At 44.1% G+C, this 16,955-nt stretch overlaps 1 protein-coding gene across 1 annotated transcript; it reads right to left on the reverse strand.

The window, feature by feature from the left end:
* Positions 1–11,222: 11,222 nt before the first annotated feature.
* Positions 11,223–11,558, reverse strand: LOC125199023. The gene has a single exon (XM_048097211.1). It carries the CDS (start codon positions 11,556–11,558, stop codon positions 11,223–11,225), a length of 336 nt encoding a protein of 111 aa, XP_047953168.1.
* Between the last annotated feature and the right edge of the window lie 5,397 nt (positions 11,559–16,955).

Below are 16,955 nucleotides of genomic sequence, written 5' to 3' on the forward strand. Positions count from 1 at the left end.
TACCAAAGTATGCAAAGCTACTAAGGGAGGCGGTAATGAGGAAGAAAAAGCCGACTAAAGCCGACCTTAAGCTACCGCATCATTGCAGCGAGATCATCCAAAAGGAAAGGGCAGTGAAGCAAAGAGATCCGGGCCAGTTCATCATTAGGTGCCGAATTGGAGAAGGAAAAGTTGATAAGGCCCTCTGTGATTTGGGAGCAAGCATCAACATCATGCCGCTGAAGTACTATGAAAAGCTCAACATCGGGCCACTCAAGACCTCGGATGTGACCATAAGGTTGGCCGATAACACGGCCATCAAAACGGTGGGTATGATTGAGGATGTCTTGGTGAAGGTAGACGATTTCATCTTTCCTGCCGACTTCATTATTCTTGATATGAAAGTAGACAAGAATGTACCTCTAATCTTAGGCAGAGATTTTCTAGCCACATGCAAAGCTCTTATTGATGTAGGTAGAGGAGAAATCACAATAAGTGACCATGGAGGAAAGTCGACCTACAACATCGAAAGCGCGATGCTTAAGTATGAAGAGGCGAAACAAGCTAAGATGGAGCATGATTGCAGGGAGGTCATGGTGACCGATTTGTCTAAGCCTTATGATCCATTTGGAGGGGAAGATCCTTCTAACCCTACTATTTTCATTGTTAACACTTTACCTCAAGCTCCTAAAAAGGGCGAGCCTAATCCTACTAAGCCTATCTTGCAGGAAAAGCCCAAGAGAAAGAAGAGGAAGAAGACTCCACCTCAAGATGACCCTGAAATCTACGTGATCAAAACCTCGAATGGAAAATTCAAATGGTGGAAGAAAGTTCTCAACAAGTTGGTTCCATTCGCGGTGGCAGAGACTAAGATTGTTGGTACAAAGGCATCCCAAAGGAATCCTCACGATGGGGGATAACTCATGAGCTTCAAAGAACGTCAAGCTAAAGACGAAAAATAAGCGCTTGTTGGGAGGCAACCCAACCATTTTTGAAAATTTTTGTTTAAGTTTTTAATATCTTTTTGGTTTTGGTTTAATTTTGTGCTTTGCAAAAATTTTCGCAGGTTCTGACCTCTCCGTGGCGACCGCCGCAAGCTCTGCGGCGGTCCGCCACCTGAACGCTGGAAAGCATCTTTGACGTGCGGCGACCGCCGAACAGCTGCGGCGGACCGCCACCTGGGCACAATTTTCCAGCGCGATTTTTCGAAATTCTTCGAATTTTCGCCCCGCTCAACCTCTACGCGAAATTTTTCAGGGTACGTTTTTGTTTTCAGTAGTATACTCACGTCCCTACCGACTCTACAAACTTATTTTACACTTTGTTGTAAATAAGTTTGGGGGGATGAAGTGGTGGACCGTGAGTTTAGGGTTTTCTTTTTGTTTTTTGTTTGTTTTTGCTTTAATTTTCCAAAAACCCGTAGGAGATTTTTGTGTTCTAAAAATGTTTTCTTGAATCCATGTCATGAACATAACATGAAGAACTTAGAAACACGCATGCTTAGGGACACATTAGACCGAGTTGCCAATGATATTATATTCCATCTATGTTTAAGTGTGGCTTAACGTTTTGATATGATGGTTGGGTGAAAAGGTGCATAATTAGTGAATTGCTTGTTCGCCTTGAATCGTGCTTCTACCTTGTGAGATTTGAGCCTTAAATTCTTTCTTGTGTGATTTATCTGTATGCATGTATATGTTTCTAGAACTTGCTCCTAGTCTGCCTAAGTTTACATAGTGTTTAAGTTGATTTAGGAGGATGTTAGGCCGTCTTTTCTTAGCTACTTTTATATCCAAAATTTTCGACCCTCTCAAATTTTTCCTTTGGAGCCAATTTTGAGCCTTTAAGCCTTTTCTTTGGAAGCCAAAATAAATGGGGGGACAATTCCTTGGGTTAGTATAGTTTTTGTTATCTTCTTTTGTAAAGGAATTGGAGAGATAAGGAGGAAAGTATAAAAAGTAGTGTGCTTAATATTAAGAAAGTACAAGTTGTGAAATTGAGAAAAATTCCAAATATGTGCTTGATCTTAGAAAAAAAAAGAAAGGATGTGTAAAAAGAAAAAAAAATGAAAAAAAAAAAAAAAAAAAGAAAAAATGTGTGAAAGGTTGTGAAAAAAAAAAAATCGAAGGATTGAAAGTAAGTTGAAGGAGAAAAATAAAGTGTTAGAAGTGCCTTAAGTTTTAGAAAAGTGGAGTCATCTTAACTCTACTTGGGATATTTTTATATTTGAGTCACTTTTTAGCCAAATATTCCTCACCTACCAAAGAGCCTACGTTACAACCGAAAAGAAAGACCTTTCGGACTTTTGATGCTTAATCACATTGAGTAGAGGAGGGATTAGACTTTGAGCAAGCCTATGGTAAACTTTGCATGATGCATGATTTGAGTGATTTACACTTTACCTTTATACACTTTGAGAGTGAGAGAAAGAACACTTCCCATCTTTGGAAGTTTGCCACATGTGAGTGCTTGAATTCAAGGTGTTCCACGAGTTAGTAATGAAAGTGCACTATTAAGCCTTGCTTGATTTGATTGTGTTAATCCATGCTTAATCTATTCTTTCATCTTTTGAGGCAATTATGACGTCTAGTCCTTGTGCATTCCGTGCGTCTATTCTTGTGTCTTTAGTGTTTTGTTCGAGGACAAACAAAAATGTAAGTTTGGGGGAGTTGATACGCCCGGATTTTGCACTGTTTTAAGGCCATTATTTGGTCCGTTTTTGTTATCAAAATCACTCTACATGTCCATTATTTGCATATTCTATACATTTTGGTATTTTGACGTGTTTTGTGAGAAATGTGCATATTTGAGCCGAAAAGGGGAGTAAAAACGCATAGTCTGGAAATCTGGAGTCAGACGGCGACCAGCGACCGCCGCGAAGTTGTACGGCGACCGCCGGCGCCCGGCGGTCAGAGCTATGTGGCGGCCCGCCTCGGAAATTTACGCTAGGAGAAGAGTCTCGCCCGGCGACCGCCGGAGGACATGTGGCGGTCCGCCACCGAAGGGTCAGAGTCTCTGGACTCCAACGCGGCGACCGCCGGCCAAGGTGCGGCGGCCCGCCGGAGAAAGGCGGCGAATCCGACCAGCCCTAGATTTGCTCCAAGATTTACCAAATTTTGAAGATCTTTTCCTTCTATGATGAGGAATAATCTTCCCCTATAAATAGGACCTCAAGCTTCATCAAAAGAGAGTTTTTTTTCCGACACACAACAAGAACACATTCATAGAGATCAAAAGCTAGAGTACTTCAATTGTGCAAGGAGTTGAAGAAGGATTTCAAGAACATCAAGAACGACAAGGATTCAACCTACGGGTTTTATTTGCTTTAGTTTTATGTTCAAATTGCTTTCCCTTCAATCTATGTTTTTAGTTTATTCAGTCATGTGTAACTAAACTCATAGGATTCTAGGGATGTGTTAGTAGCAACTTTGGTTATACAATTCCGTTTTCTATTTAATATCCGTTTTGTTTTTACTTTGTTTCTTCCCTAAGTTAATCATGATGCTTCATAATTGAGTGACACAATTATGTATGATTCAATACAACTTGCTTCATAACTGTGACAGAGTTCTAGCGAGTTAGATCCACTTAGTAGACACTACAGTTAGCTTCCTTTAAAACGGCACTGTTAATTGAGAGTGAGGACTTTTCAAGGGTCTTAGGAGCTTTTTGGAGTTACGTGTTAGGATTGACAACCCTAATGTTAGTAATCAACGTTTGTATCGCATGAGCATAAGCTAGGTGACTCGTCCTTTCAAAGTATTAACTGTGCTAGGGTATTGTAGTTTGGAATTTGTATAACCATAAAAGCGAAAGCACATCCCTGGAATTCCCCTTATCTCTATACTTTTCTCTCCGTGATTTGCTTGCATTTAGTTGTTTACTGTTTTTAATATTTACTGTTTTCAAAAAGTTACAAAAAATTCTTGTTTCTCCAGATAGTAATTGAGTTCTAGTAGAAGATAGACACTTTGTGTACATCTTCCCCGTGTTCGATACCCGGTACTAACCTTTTGCTATACTATACCTACTCTGTATACTTGTGCCTTCCACAAGTATGGGTCGTCCCAGAAATAATACCTTGCTTCGCTCTTGATCTTCATCCTCTGAGCCTTTGTTACGTTTGGCACCATTGGCAGTTCTCCTGTTACTAAGTAGTTTGCCAAGTCCGCATACCAGGGTTCCTGTCCCACTTTCTCCTTACCCTTGGTTGTTGCGTCCTGACCAGTAAGTCTCATCACTTCTTCCCAATTGATCTTCCTTGCGGAGAAAATTACTTCACATAAATGCTCTTCCGGGAATCGATCCCTTACATCTTCACTGTTCCCTTCTTGTATTATTCTGCTCAAGTGGTCCGCTACCTTGTTCTCGACTCCCTTCTTGTCTTCTACCTCCCAGTCGAATTCTTGTAAAAGCAGCACCCATCTGATTAGTCGGGGCTTTGACTCCTTCTTCGCAATGAGATACTTGATCGCCGCATGATCAGTATAGACGATGACTCTGGATCCCAGTAGGTACTGCCTGAACTTCTCGAATGAATAGACAACCGCCAACATCTCCTTCTCGGTGGTGTCATAATTCCGTTGGGCTTGATTCAGGGTTTTTGATGCATAGAATATCACGTACCTTTTTCCGTCTATCTTCTGACCCAGCACGGCCCCCACTGCATAGTCACTAGCATCGCACATCACCTCGAAGGGGTGATCCCAGTCAGGAGCCTGAATGATCGGTGCAGAAATCAATTTTTCCTTAAGGAGGTTAAAAGCAGCCTTGCAATGCTCATCGAAGACGAATTCCACCTCGTTCTGGAGAAGCCTGGTGAGTGGTTGGGCAATCTTGGCGAAATCCTTGATAAATCTTCGATAAAATCCCGCATGGCCAAGGAAACCTCTTATTCCTTTCTGATCAGTAGGGAAGGGTAGTTTGGATATGACATCCACCTTAGCTTGATCCACCTGGATTCCTTTTTCCGACACCACGTGTCCTAGGACAATTCCTTCTGTAACCATAAAGTGGCATTTCTCAAAGTTCAAGACCAGACTCTTTGCTTGACACCTTCCTAGCACCATATCCAAATGTTGCAAGCACGAGTCGAAAGAGTCTCCATAGACAGTGAAATCATCCATAAAGATCTCTATACAATCTTCAATCAAGTCCGAGAATATGCTCATCATGCACCGTTGGAAAGTACCGGGGGCGTTGCATAGGCCAAATGGCATACGCCTATACGCATAGGTTCCAAACGGGCACGTGAACGTGGTCTTATCCTGGTCCTCCGGGTTCACATAGATTTGAAAGTATCCACTGTACCCATCCAAAAAGCAGAAGTACTTCCTCCCAGCCAGTCGCTCCAGCATTTGATCGATGAATGGCAGGGGGAAGTGGTCCTTCCTGGTTGCAGCGTTCAGCTTTCGGTAATCTATACACATTCGCCAACCAGTAACTAGTCTGGTGGGCACTAGTTCATTCCTCTCATTCTTAATCACCTGGATCCCTGACTTCTTGGGGACCATATGGATTGGGCTAACCCATTCACTGTCTGGCACCGAGTATATAATGCCCAGTGAGAGCAACTTCAAGATTTCCTTCAGTATCTCTTCTCGCATGTTTGGGTTCACCTTTCTTTGAGAGTCCCTATGCGCCTTGGCTCCATCCTCTAGCCTAATGTGGTGCATGCAGACGTCCGGGCTTATACCTACCAGGTCCGTAAGGCTCCATCCAATAGCCTTCTTGTTTTTGCTCAGCACGGTCAGTAGTCTTGCCTCTTGTTCTTCAGTCAACCCGCTGTTGATGATTACGGGGAATGAGTCTTCCTCCCCTAGGTAGGCATACTTAAGGTTTGCTGGCAATTTTTTCAACTCCACTTGCGGGGGTAGTGTGTCTGTAGGTAAAGGGTTCTTCTTTGAATCCTCCTCTTGTTCCTGTTCAGCATCTGATTTTTCCTCCATACTGGCCGGTACCACGGCCCCTACGGATCCTGCTAGTTCTGACTTCTGACAGAATTCCATAATTGCTTCCTCGATCTCTTCGTCAGTCAACCCTCGGCTACTGATCAGATCACACCATGCGGCTGCTTCCACATCAGCCTGGGCATACACATCCAAGGCTTGGAGCTTTTCCTGCAATAATTCGGTCTCAAGAAATTCTTGGACTAGGGGGTCAATTACATCAACATAACATAGATTTTCAGAATCTATTGGTCTCTTCATGGCTTCGTTGATGTCAAAGACAAATTTCTCACCATTAAAGTCAATGCATATTGTCCCTTCGGCCATATCCACAATTGTCTTAGCCGTTCTTAAAAATGGTCTTCCTAACAATATCCCGCTAGACTCCCTAGCTTCTGGTTCACTCATTTTAATGACATAAAAATCAGCGGGATAAGTAAAGTTCTGTATCCTGACCAACACATTTTCTAACACACCCTCAGGATTGATACATGACCTATCAGCCAGTTGGATTAACACCCTAGTATTTGACAATTTTACCCCTTTTAACCGATTATAAATGGATAACGGCATAACATTGATAGATGCTCCTAAATCACACATTGCATGCTCGATTTTCACATCTCCAATCGTTATGGGTAGGGTAAACATACCTGGGTCGGCTCTCTTGGGTGGTAGCTTCTCCTGTACAATGGCTGACGCTATTCCCTCCACCATGATCTTTCCATCCTCCTGGGCTTTCCCAGCTATGAACTCCTTTATAAACTTCCCCAGAGGGGGCAGTCTCACGGCTTGGAGAAATGGTATGGTGACATCCAGCTTCCCAAAGATTGACATGAAATCCACAGGGTTTTCCTTCTTCCTTTTCGTCACAAACCGGTATGGAAACGGTTTTTCTCCCTTAGCCTCTCCAGTCAATCCTTGTGGATTTCCCGTTTGTGCCTCCCGGGTTCGAGGGTCTGATGTGGGTATTACCCCTCCCGGTTGCTCATTCCCAGGTTGTGTTTCTCCCTCCTTTTCTTCCACGGTAGGCTCCTTGTTTAGAAAAAACGGATCCTCCATCTGAGGCAGAGGCCTCTTGAGCTCTTCCGCTGGGATGACGTCGCTCAGCACCCCTTCTCTACTAGACTCCCCGACAGGGTTCTTGAGCTGAGGTCCGTTGTAAGCTGTTCCGGACCGCAGTGTAATCTTGCTCACATTTGCCTTTTCCGGTACATGGACTGTAGATGGGAGTTTCCCTGAGTTCCCCTTCATTTCGCCCACCGAGTTAGCGAGCTGGGCCAACTGCCTGTTCATCATATCCATATTTGCCCTATGCTCCTTCTGGGCACTTTGCATTCCTTGCATTGTTTCATTACTGGACTGCAAGTCATTTTTAATGCTTTGCTGCGAGGCAAGCATTTCTCCCATCATGTCCTCCACGGACCTCCTCGACCTGTTTGGGTGATGGAATTGGCTCGAGCTCTGATGCTGGTTATACTGAGGTGGTGGGTTTGACTGGTAGCCTGAGAAATTTTGTTGGTTTTGGTTCGGTGGGTACTGGTTATACTGGGCAGGAGGGTTATACTGATCGTGGTTGTGCTGGTACTGACTTTGGTTTTGGTGGTGGGTGTTATGTTGAGGCCCTGGGTTAAATTGGTGCTGGTTCTGGTTTTGATTGTGGTTTTGGTTTTGGTAGTTTCGCTGATGGGGTGGCACATAGGTAGGGTTCGGGTTCTGGTTTTGAGAGTTTTGGTTCTGAGGATGCTGGTTTCTTCCTACCCAGTTAGACTGGTAGTCAGGGTTTGTTGGTCCGCGGTTGGGATATTGGTTCGGTTGGGGGTTGGGTTGATTTGGAGCCTGATTTTGGTTCTGATTCTGATTTCCATCTCCCCATCGGAAATTTTGGTGGTCCCTCCACGGTGCATCTCTTTGTTTCCCCGGAATCCAATTGCCGTTGGAATTGTAGTAACCTGCGGCATTCGCTTGCTCCACATCCGGCGAGTTGTCCGGCTGATCATACGGTAGTGCTGGGGCTTCTTGGCCTCCAGTTGGAGAAGGTGGTGGAGTGTTCTGCTTGATTGCAGTCAGCAGTTCCTTCTTTAATTCCTCCATCTTCAAGTCCATCCGTTCCTCCTGGTCAGTAGCCGAAGCACTCGCTACCCTTTCTCTGCTGTACCCATCTCTCGCGTTGTCGTACGTCTTCTTCGCATTCAACAGCTTGCGTAGCACCTTTTTGGCTTCACTCACTCTCAACTGGGTGAAATCACCTCCAGACGATGAATTTGCCAGATCCTTGGTTTCTTTGTTCATCCCCTCATAGAAGGTGTGGTGCACCTCTATCTCCTTCATGCGATGGTTGGGGCATGACTCCAGAAGGCTCATGTACTTCTCCCAGTACTCGCTCAGGGTTTCATCATATTCTTGCCTTATGCACGATATTTTCCTCTTCAATGCACTTGTCTTCGAAGATGGGAAAAATTCGGCTAGGAATACTGACTTGAAGTCGGCCCATGTATTGATGGAGTCGGCTGGCAGGCGCATGAACCAAGTGTTGGCCTCTCCTTTTAGGACAAAAGGCAGGGCCTTCAGTCTGTAATCGTCCTCGCTCGCTCCTGCTGGCCGCCTCTGTGCCTTACAGATTTTGCAGAACTCATTTAAGAATTCGTATGGTCCCTCGTAGCTCTTCCCACAGTACGTCGGTAAGATTGCGATAACGTGGGGTTTCACATCACAGGCGGTCTGGCCTGGGGTGACCACTATGGCTTGTGGGGGATCTCCGTCGGCATGTGCGGTAAGTGTCGCGAGCTCGGGATCGTCCTCACCATGGTCAGCCATCCTCACTAGTGTCCTTACTGGTTGGGGTGGAAGCTCCGGGAGCTGGTACTCTAGCTCCTCTTTTTCTTCGTCGCTACTCGTGCCTAGGTCGGACAGTGCTGTCGACAGGCCAGAACGAGTGGTAACGAGTATTGTTCCTCGGGGAAGTATCCTTGGTCTCCACTGGCCAGGAGCCGAGCCACTTCTCATAAACTGAAAACAAAAAGAAAAGAAAAATTATAAACAGTATGTACACCAAAAAGATCACACACAATAACAGGTATGAACGCCATCCATCCCCGGCAACGGCGCCATTTTGAAGTGGTCCTGGTTCTGTCCTCGATGGTTTCGCATGTGAAATTGGAGTGTATCCAACTGATCAGGAAGAGATTCCCGACCCAGCTGAGTCGTTGATACGACGACCGAGACCTGACTTCAAACAAATTTCCTCAACCCACTTCTACTGATTAGTATAGCGGAGGTAAGGGTCGAATCCCACGAGGATGGACACGTTTAGATAACTGTGGTGACTTTCCTGGGTGTTTGGTTAGCTACCACGCTTGGGTTGAGATTTTACCTAGACAGGAAATAAGGTAGTACTCTACTGACTAGTAGGCGGGAAAATAACAGACATGTGGGAGTGTTCGTGAAAATAGGGGACAAGGTGTATCAGAGACATATGGAAAGTAGACAGTTACTAAAAGAGGAAAGTTAGACAACAAGGTGTATCTGATGGCTGGGGGCTTTCTGACAAGTCTGGATAGTACCTCTGAAAAGTAGGGAACAAAAGTAAAAAGTAACTTAAAAGTAAAAGTGGACCAAATAAAGTTGATTTTGACGTTTTCTTCTTCACCAAGTATTGACAAAAATCATATGAACACAGACACCATAACTAAACTTCAGATTCATGAATTCAAACTCAAGATCCATCGATTAAAATGCTTAAACTTAAATTAAACGGTAAACTGCAACTTTTACTTCTACTGACTGACATGCAAGGTGGTAATCACGGCGCAGAAAAGAAACTCATGCACGAAAACTTGACTAACTTAGCTACAACTTCAAATCAACAACTCCCGATAAGAAAACACTTAGAAATTGAAAGCAATAACTAAATCTAACTTCCCTAGGCAGAATGAAGCAAACTCAAACCAAAGTGACATGCGAAATAGAAACTTCATAATGTAAAAGCTGGAAATTAACAAGGTACTTCAAAAGAGCAACAACGATGAGTGTTTGCAGAATAACTAGCGATGAAAACAAGTAAACTTTAACTAAGAAAGCGATTAAGATTGTTTTTGCCACTCCGGGCGATGATACTACTATACTACTGCGATAACTGGCTGGAAAGGCGAACTGATGACTTCTCCGGCAGACTCTTGGACGTCAAGTGACCATGGCTGTGGCGAGGAACGAGAGGTAAGATAATGCTGAAGGATGGATCTTCTAGAGAGAATTCTACTAAGTGTGATTGTCAAACTCCGAACCGAACTCCTTCTCTCTCTCCAAATGGCTTCTTTTATAGGGAGGCTTGCCCTTGCTTTTAGGGTAGACTTCTCCCGCATTTTGACCTTTTTGCCCTTGTAAAATAATCATCCCAGCTATCCTCCTTCTCCATCTCGAGCCTTTTCTCTGGCATGCATTCTGGTCAGTATCGCACCCTTCTAGTGCCCTTTTCACTTGCGTCACACGAATCGTCACCTACTGACTTGGATCCTTCAATCCTGCACACTTAAGCAACTGTTTTGCAGATAATACATGTATTTCACGACATACTGACCAGTAACCAAGGCTTAGAATACGACTTATCAAATTTTAGGTGAGGGAAGTTAATTAGTTTTTTTAGGGAAGTTATTTTAGGAAAAAGAAAATAAAAGGAAAATAAAAGAAATAAAAGGAAAAGAAAAAAAATAAAATAAAAATAGAAAAGGAATATCATGATTGGCCGCAGGCGAACGGTCGCGTCCCTGACGCAAGCAACCGTACGCCTCGCCAGCTTTTTGAATTTCAAAATTCAAACTCTCCCCTGATTTTTCTCACTTCCCTCTGACCGGGTAATCTTAAACACTTAGTAAAAAGAACGAAAATTGTTGAACGTCTGGATCAAAGAGATGAGCCTTTCACACTTGTGCATTTCCACAGGCGATCAGAATTTTCAAAAATCTTTTTGGGTTTTAGAAGTATATATATATATATTTTTTTTTTGTATTTTCATAAAAAAAAATTTATTCATGTTATTTACACCTAAATGTTTAAATATTCTTGGGAATTAACTGGTCCAGTCAGCTGATCGAAAATTTTACCCTATCAACCTGACCAAGTAATTCCCGAAGAATATTTAAACATGGCTTACTAGGCAATAGTGGAAGGGGTGTGGAGTGGAATTTCTTCCACTTCACACAACTCCGAGCTATCCCTAAACACTTTCACTCTATGACCATTAACAAGGAAAGGAACAGAGTTAGCATTAACTCCCTGAATTTCCACTGCTCCATGCGCTCAAATGCCAACGATTGTGTAAGGCCCTATCCACTTGGACTTCAGCTTTTCAGGCATGAGCTTGAGCTTTGACTGAAAAAGGAGTACTTTATGTCCGACCTGCAGCTCCTTGACCCGAAGGTTTTTGTCGTGCCAGAGTTTGGTCCTCTCCTTATACCACATGGCTGAATCATATGACTCCAGCCTCAATTCCTCTAGCTCCTGCAGTTGCATCTTCCTCTCTTCTTCACAGGCATGAGCCTTCATATTCATTTCCTTAACTGCCCAATATGCTTTGTGCTCTATCTCCACAGGCAGGTGGCACATTTTTCCAAATACCAATCCGTAGGGTGACATTCCTATTGGTGTCTTGTAAGCGGTTCTGTAGGCCCAGAGAGCATCACCCAGACGCTTGCTTCAGTCCTTCCTTGAGGTATTCACCGTCTTCTCTAGGATGCCCTTGATCTCTCGATGTGAGATTTCAGCCTGTCCATTTGACTGGGGATGATACGGAGTAGATAACCGATGGTGGACTCCATATTTTCTCATCAGTGCTTCAATCGTCCTATTACAGAAGTGAGTCCCTTGGTCTAAGATGATCGCTCGGGGCACGCCATATCGGTTGAATATATTGGCCTTTAGGAACTTTGAAACTTCCTTCGCGTCGCTTGAACTTGTAGTCTTGGCCTCTATCCATTTAGACACGTAATCCACAGCAACCAATATATACGTATTTCCATACGAGGATGGAAATGGGCCCATGAAGTCCATGCCCCAAACATCAAAGATCTCGCAGACTATTATCGGAGTCTGTGGCGTCTCATCTCTCATAGAAATCCCTCCGGTCAGTTGGCACCTATTACAATTCTGGCAGAACTCATAAGCATCCCTATTCAGCGAAGGCCAGTAGAAACCGCTATCCAGAACATTCCTTACCGTTTTCCTTGGGCCAAAGTGGCCACCACACGCTAGTGCATGGCAATGGTTCAGTACGTCTCTTTGCTCCCATTCTGGAATACACCTTCTTATTACTTGATCTGGACACATCTTCCAGAGGTATGGGTCATCCCAAAAGTAGTACTTGAATTCACTTTTAATTTTCATCCTCTGGGCCCTAGTGATTTCTTGTGTAGCCGGTAGTTCTCCAGTAACTAAATAATTCGCCAGGTCCGCGAACCAAGGCTCGTCATTTGGCTTGCCTTTCCGTTTCTCTGACTCCTTGGGCCCAATTAAGGCTAAAACTGCTACCCATCTGATTGGTCTAGCGGACCCCCCTAAGTAATACAAGTGCTCTTCGGGAAAAGCATCGGGTACGGCTTCCTCATCTTCTCCTTGGGTAATCCTGCTTAAATGGTCAGCCACTCTATTCTCGGTCCCTCTCTTATCTCTGACTTCCCAGTTAAACTCTTGCAATAGCAACATGATAAGTCGAATTCTAAGCCTTGGTTACTGGTCAGTATGTCGTGAATTGCATGTATTATCTGCAAAACAGTTGCTTAAGTGTGCAGGATTGAAGGATCCAAGTCAGTAGGTGACGATTCGGTTGACGCAAGTGAAGAGGGCGCCAGAAGGGTGCGATACTGACCAGGATGCATGCCAGAGAAAAGGCTCGAGATGGAGAAGGAGGATAGCTGGGATAATCATTGACAAGGGCAAAAAGGTCAAAATGCGGGAGAAGTCTACCCTAAAAGCAAGGGCAAGCCTCCCTATAAAAGAAGCCACTTGGAGAGAGAGAAGAGGTTCGGTTAGGAGCTCTCCGTTCGCAATTCGAAAATTACACTTAGTAGAATTCTCTCTAGAAGATCCATCCTTCAGCATTATTCCACCTCTCGTTCCTCGCCACAGCCATGGTCACTTGACGTCCAGAGTTGCCGGAGAAGTCATCAGCCCGTCGTTCCAGCCAGTTATCATAGCAGTGTAGTAGTATCATCGCCCAGAGTGGCACAAACAATCTTAATCGCTTTCTAGTTTAAAGTTACTTGTTTTCATCGTTAGTTATTTGCAAACACTCATCGTTGTTGCTCTTTTGAAGTACGTTGTTATTTTCCAACATTTGCATTATGAAGTTTCCATTTCGCATGTCACTTTGGTTCGAGTTTGTTTCATTCTGCCTAGGAAAGTTAGATTTAGTCATTGCTTTCAATTTCTAAGTGTTTTTCTTATCGGGAGTTGTTGATTTGAAGTTGTAGCTAGTTTAATCAAGTTTTCATGCATGAGTTTCTTTTCTGCACCGTGATTACCACCTCGCATGTCAGTCAGTAGAAGTAAATGTGCAGTTTACCGTTTAATTTAAGTTAAAGCATTTTAATCGATGGATCTTGAGTTTGAGTTTATGAATCTGAAGTTTAGTTATGGTGTTTGAGTTTACATGATTCTTGTCAATACTTGGTGAAGAAGAAAACGTCAAAATCAACTTTATTTGGACCACCTTTACTTTTAAGTTACTTTTGCTTTTGTTCCCTACTTTTCAGATGTACTACCCAGACCTGTCAGAACGCCCCCAGCCATCAGATATACCATGTTGTCTAATTTTCCTCATTTAGTAACTGTCCACTTTCCATATGTCTCTGATACACCTTGTCCCCTATTTTCACGAACACTCCCACATGTCTGTCATTTTCTCGCCTACTAGTCAGTAGAGTACTACCTTTATTTCCTGTATAGGTAAATTCTCAACCCAAGCGTGGTAGCTAACCAAACACCCAGGAAAGTCACCACAGTTATCTAAACGTGTCCATCCTCGTGGGATTCGACCCTTACCTCCACTATACTAACCAGTAGAAGTGGGTTGAGGAAATTTGTTTGAAGCCAGGTCCCGGTTATCGTACCAACGACTCAGCTGGGTCGGGAATCACTTCCTGATCAGTTGGAAACACTCCAATTCACATACGAAAACCAAAAAGGGGGAACAAACCTGACCGTCACAACACCCATCTGATTAGCCTTGGCTTGGATTCCTTCTTGCCTAGGAGATATTTAATGGCTGCATGGTCAGTGAACACTATTGCTCTCGACCCCAGTAGATATGGTCGGAATTTTTTAAATGAGTACACCACAGCCAGCATCTCCTTCTCGGTGGTGTCATAGTTCTTCTGGGCCTAGTTGAGCGTCTTCGAGGCATAAAATATGACATAACTTTTTCCTTCGACCCTCTGGCCCAACACTGCTCCTATTGCAAAGTCACTTGCGTCTCACATTACCTCGAAAGGGGTAATCCCAGTTGGGCGAGCGGATTATCGGAGCTGTGACCAGACAATCCTTGAGTAGCTGGAAGGCTTTTTTACACTTATCATCAAACTCAAACTCCACATCATTCTAGAGAAGTCTTGTCAGGGGCTGGGCGATTTTTGCGAAGTCTTTAATGAACCTTAGGTAGAACCCTGCATGCCCCAAGAATCCTTGAATTTCCTTCTAATTCGTTGGGTGTGGAAGCTTAGAGATCACCTCCACTTTTGCTTGATCTACCTCGATGCCCCTCTCAGATACAATATGTCCCAGTACAATCCCTTCCTTGACCATAAAGTGGCATTTCTCGTAATTCAGCACCAGGTTTTTCTTCCTGCATCTCTCCAACACGACATCCAGGTGCCCCAGGCAAGTCTCGAAAGAATCTCCATAAACGGTGAAATCATCCATAAAAATTTCTATGCAGTCCTCCAGTAGATCCGAGAAAATGCTCATCATGCATCGCTGAAATGTCCCAGGTGCGTTGCACAGACCAAAAGGCATTCTCCGGTAGGCGTATGTTCCAAAGGGGCAGGTAAATGTGGTCTTCTCCTGATCCTCCGGATTGACATAGATTTGGAAGTGTCCACTGTAGCCATCTAGAAAGCAGAAGTATTGCTTTCCCGCCAACTTTTCCAGCATTTGGTCCATGAAGGGTAGCGGGAAATGATCCTTGCGTGTGGCCGCATTGAGTTTCTGGTAATCTATGCACATTCTCCACCCCGTGACTAACCTTGTGGGCACAAGCTCGTTGCGGTCATTCTTGACTACTTGTATTCCTGATTTCTTCGGCACCATGTGGACAGGACTCACCCCCTCACTATCGGGAATGGAGTATACGATTCCTAGGGCTAGCAGCTTTAATACTTCCTTTAAGACTTCCTCTCTCATATTGGGGTTGAGTTTCCTCTGGAGATCCCGGTGTGCGTTGGCTCCTTCTTCCAAACGGATGTGGTGCATACATAAATCAGGGCTGATCCCCACTAGTTCAGATAGAGTCTACCCTATTGCTTTCTGGTTCCTCCCCAGCACTTCTAATAGCTTGACTTCTTGCTTCTGGGTCAGAAGGCTGTTGATTATGATAGGCAATGATTCGCCTTCGCCTAAGTAGGCATACTTCAGACCCGGAGGAAGGTTCTTTAACTCTTTCTTTGGAGGGGGCTCTTCAGGGGGCAACGGATTTTTCTCCATACCTTTATTGACCAGCTCATCCAATTCTAACAACTTTTCCACACTGGCTAGTTGGACTGATCCCTTAGACCCAGGGGATCCTCTCTCACCACAGAAATCCATTATTGTCTTTGTGATTTCTTCATCATATAGCCCTTGTTTAATAACTGTTTCACACCATCCTGCAACTTCTTTCCTCATAGATTCTGTCATCTCTGATGTATCAGCCTGTTCCTGTAATAGTTCAATCTCAAGAAACTCCTGGACCAGGGGGTTAATGACATCAACAAAATGGAGGTTTTCCACATCAAGTGGTTTCCTCATAGCTTCATCAATGCTAAAAGTGAATTTTTCCCCATTGTAATCTAAACAGATGGTGCCATCAAAAACATCAATTATAGTCTTAGCGGTCCTCAAAAATGGTCTTCCTAAAAGAACGCCACTAGACTCAGCAGTTTCGTTTTCACTCATCTTTATCACATGGAAATCAGCAAGGTATAGAAAATCATGAACATTTACTATCATATTTTCTAACACTCCTTCAGGGCTAATGCATGATCTATCAGCTAACTGGATCACCACTTTCGTATCGGTCATTCTTGCTCCTACCAGTTTTTTATATATGGAAAGCGGTAACACATTAATAGACGCACCTAGATCACACATAGCATGCTCGACTCGACGCCTCCTACAGTGATAGGTAAGGTAAACATACCTGGGTCAGTTTGCTTCGACGGCATTATCCTCTTCTGAATTACTGCAGATACATTCTCCCCGATCATGATCTTTCCATCAGATTTTTCCTTGCCCGCAATGAACTCCTTAATGAATTTGCTGAACGGAGGCAGCTTCATAGCCTCCAGGAACGGGAGATTGATCTCCAGCTTTCCAAAGATCTCCATGAAATCCACGGGGTTTTCCTTTTTCTTCTTGGCATCCCCTCGGTAGGGGAAAGGTTTAATCCTCTTTGTTGCGTTGGTCGGATCTTCCTTAGAAGGCTCGTCCGCCTCTCCTTTCTCCTTTTCAGTTTCTACCTCAGGCTCCGGGTCTAAGAAAAATGGGTCAACAATCCGAGGTAACGGTCCTCCCAAATCACTGGCTTGGACATCATCCTCTGCCCTAACTTCTTCTTTTTGTTGGACCGGGTGGATAACGTCCTCTCTCATCGGCACTGGCATTTCATCATTTACCTTCAGCTTGGGCCCTTCATATGCTTTCCCGGATCTCAGGGTAACCTGACTGATATTTGCCCTTTCTGGTGGCTTTGCTGAGGCTGGAATCCTCCCTTCATTTCCTCACATGTCGCTCAGGGACGTTGCGATCTGAGATAATTGCTTCGACATCAGATCCATCGCGGCC

The sequence above is a fragment of the Salvia hispanica genome, unplaced genomic scaffold, assembly GCF_023119035.1.
Source record: "Salvia hispanica cultivar TCC Black 2014 unplaced genomic scaffold, UniMelb_Shisp_WGS_1.0 HiC_scaffold_36, whole genome shotgun sequence".
NCBI classification, from domain to species: domain Eukaryota; kingdom Viridiplantae; phylum Streptophyta; class Magnoliopsida; order Lamiales; family Lamiaceae; genus Salvia; species Salvia hispanica.

Coding starts and splice junctions, on each gene's coding strand:
- LOC125199023 (XM_048097211.1), bottom strand. CDS start 11,558: ATGTCACCCTACGGATTGGTATTTGGAAAAATGTGCCACCTGCCTGTG.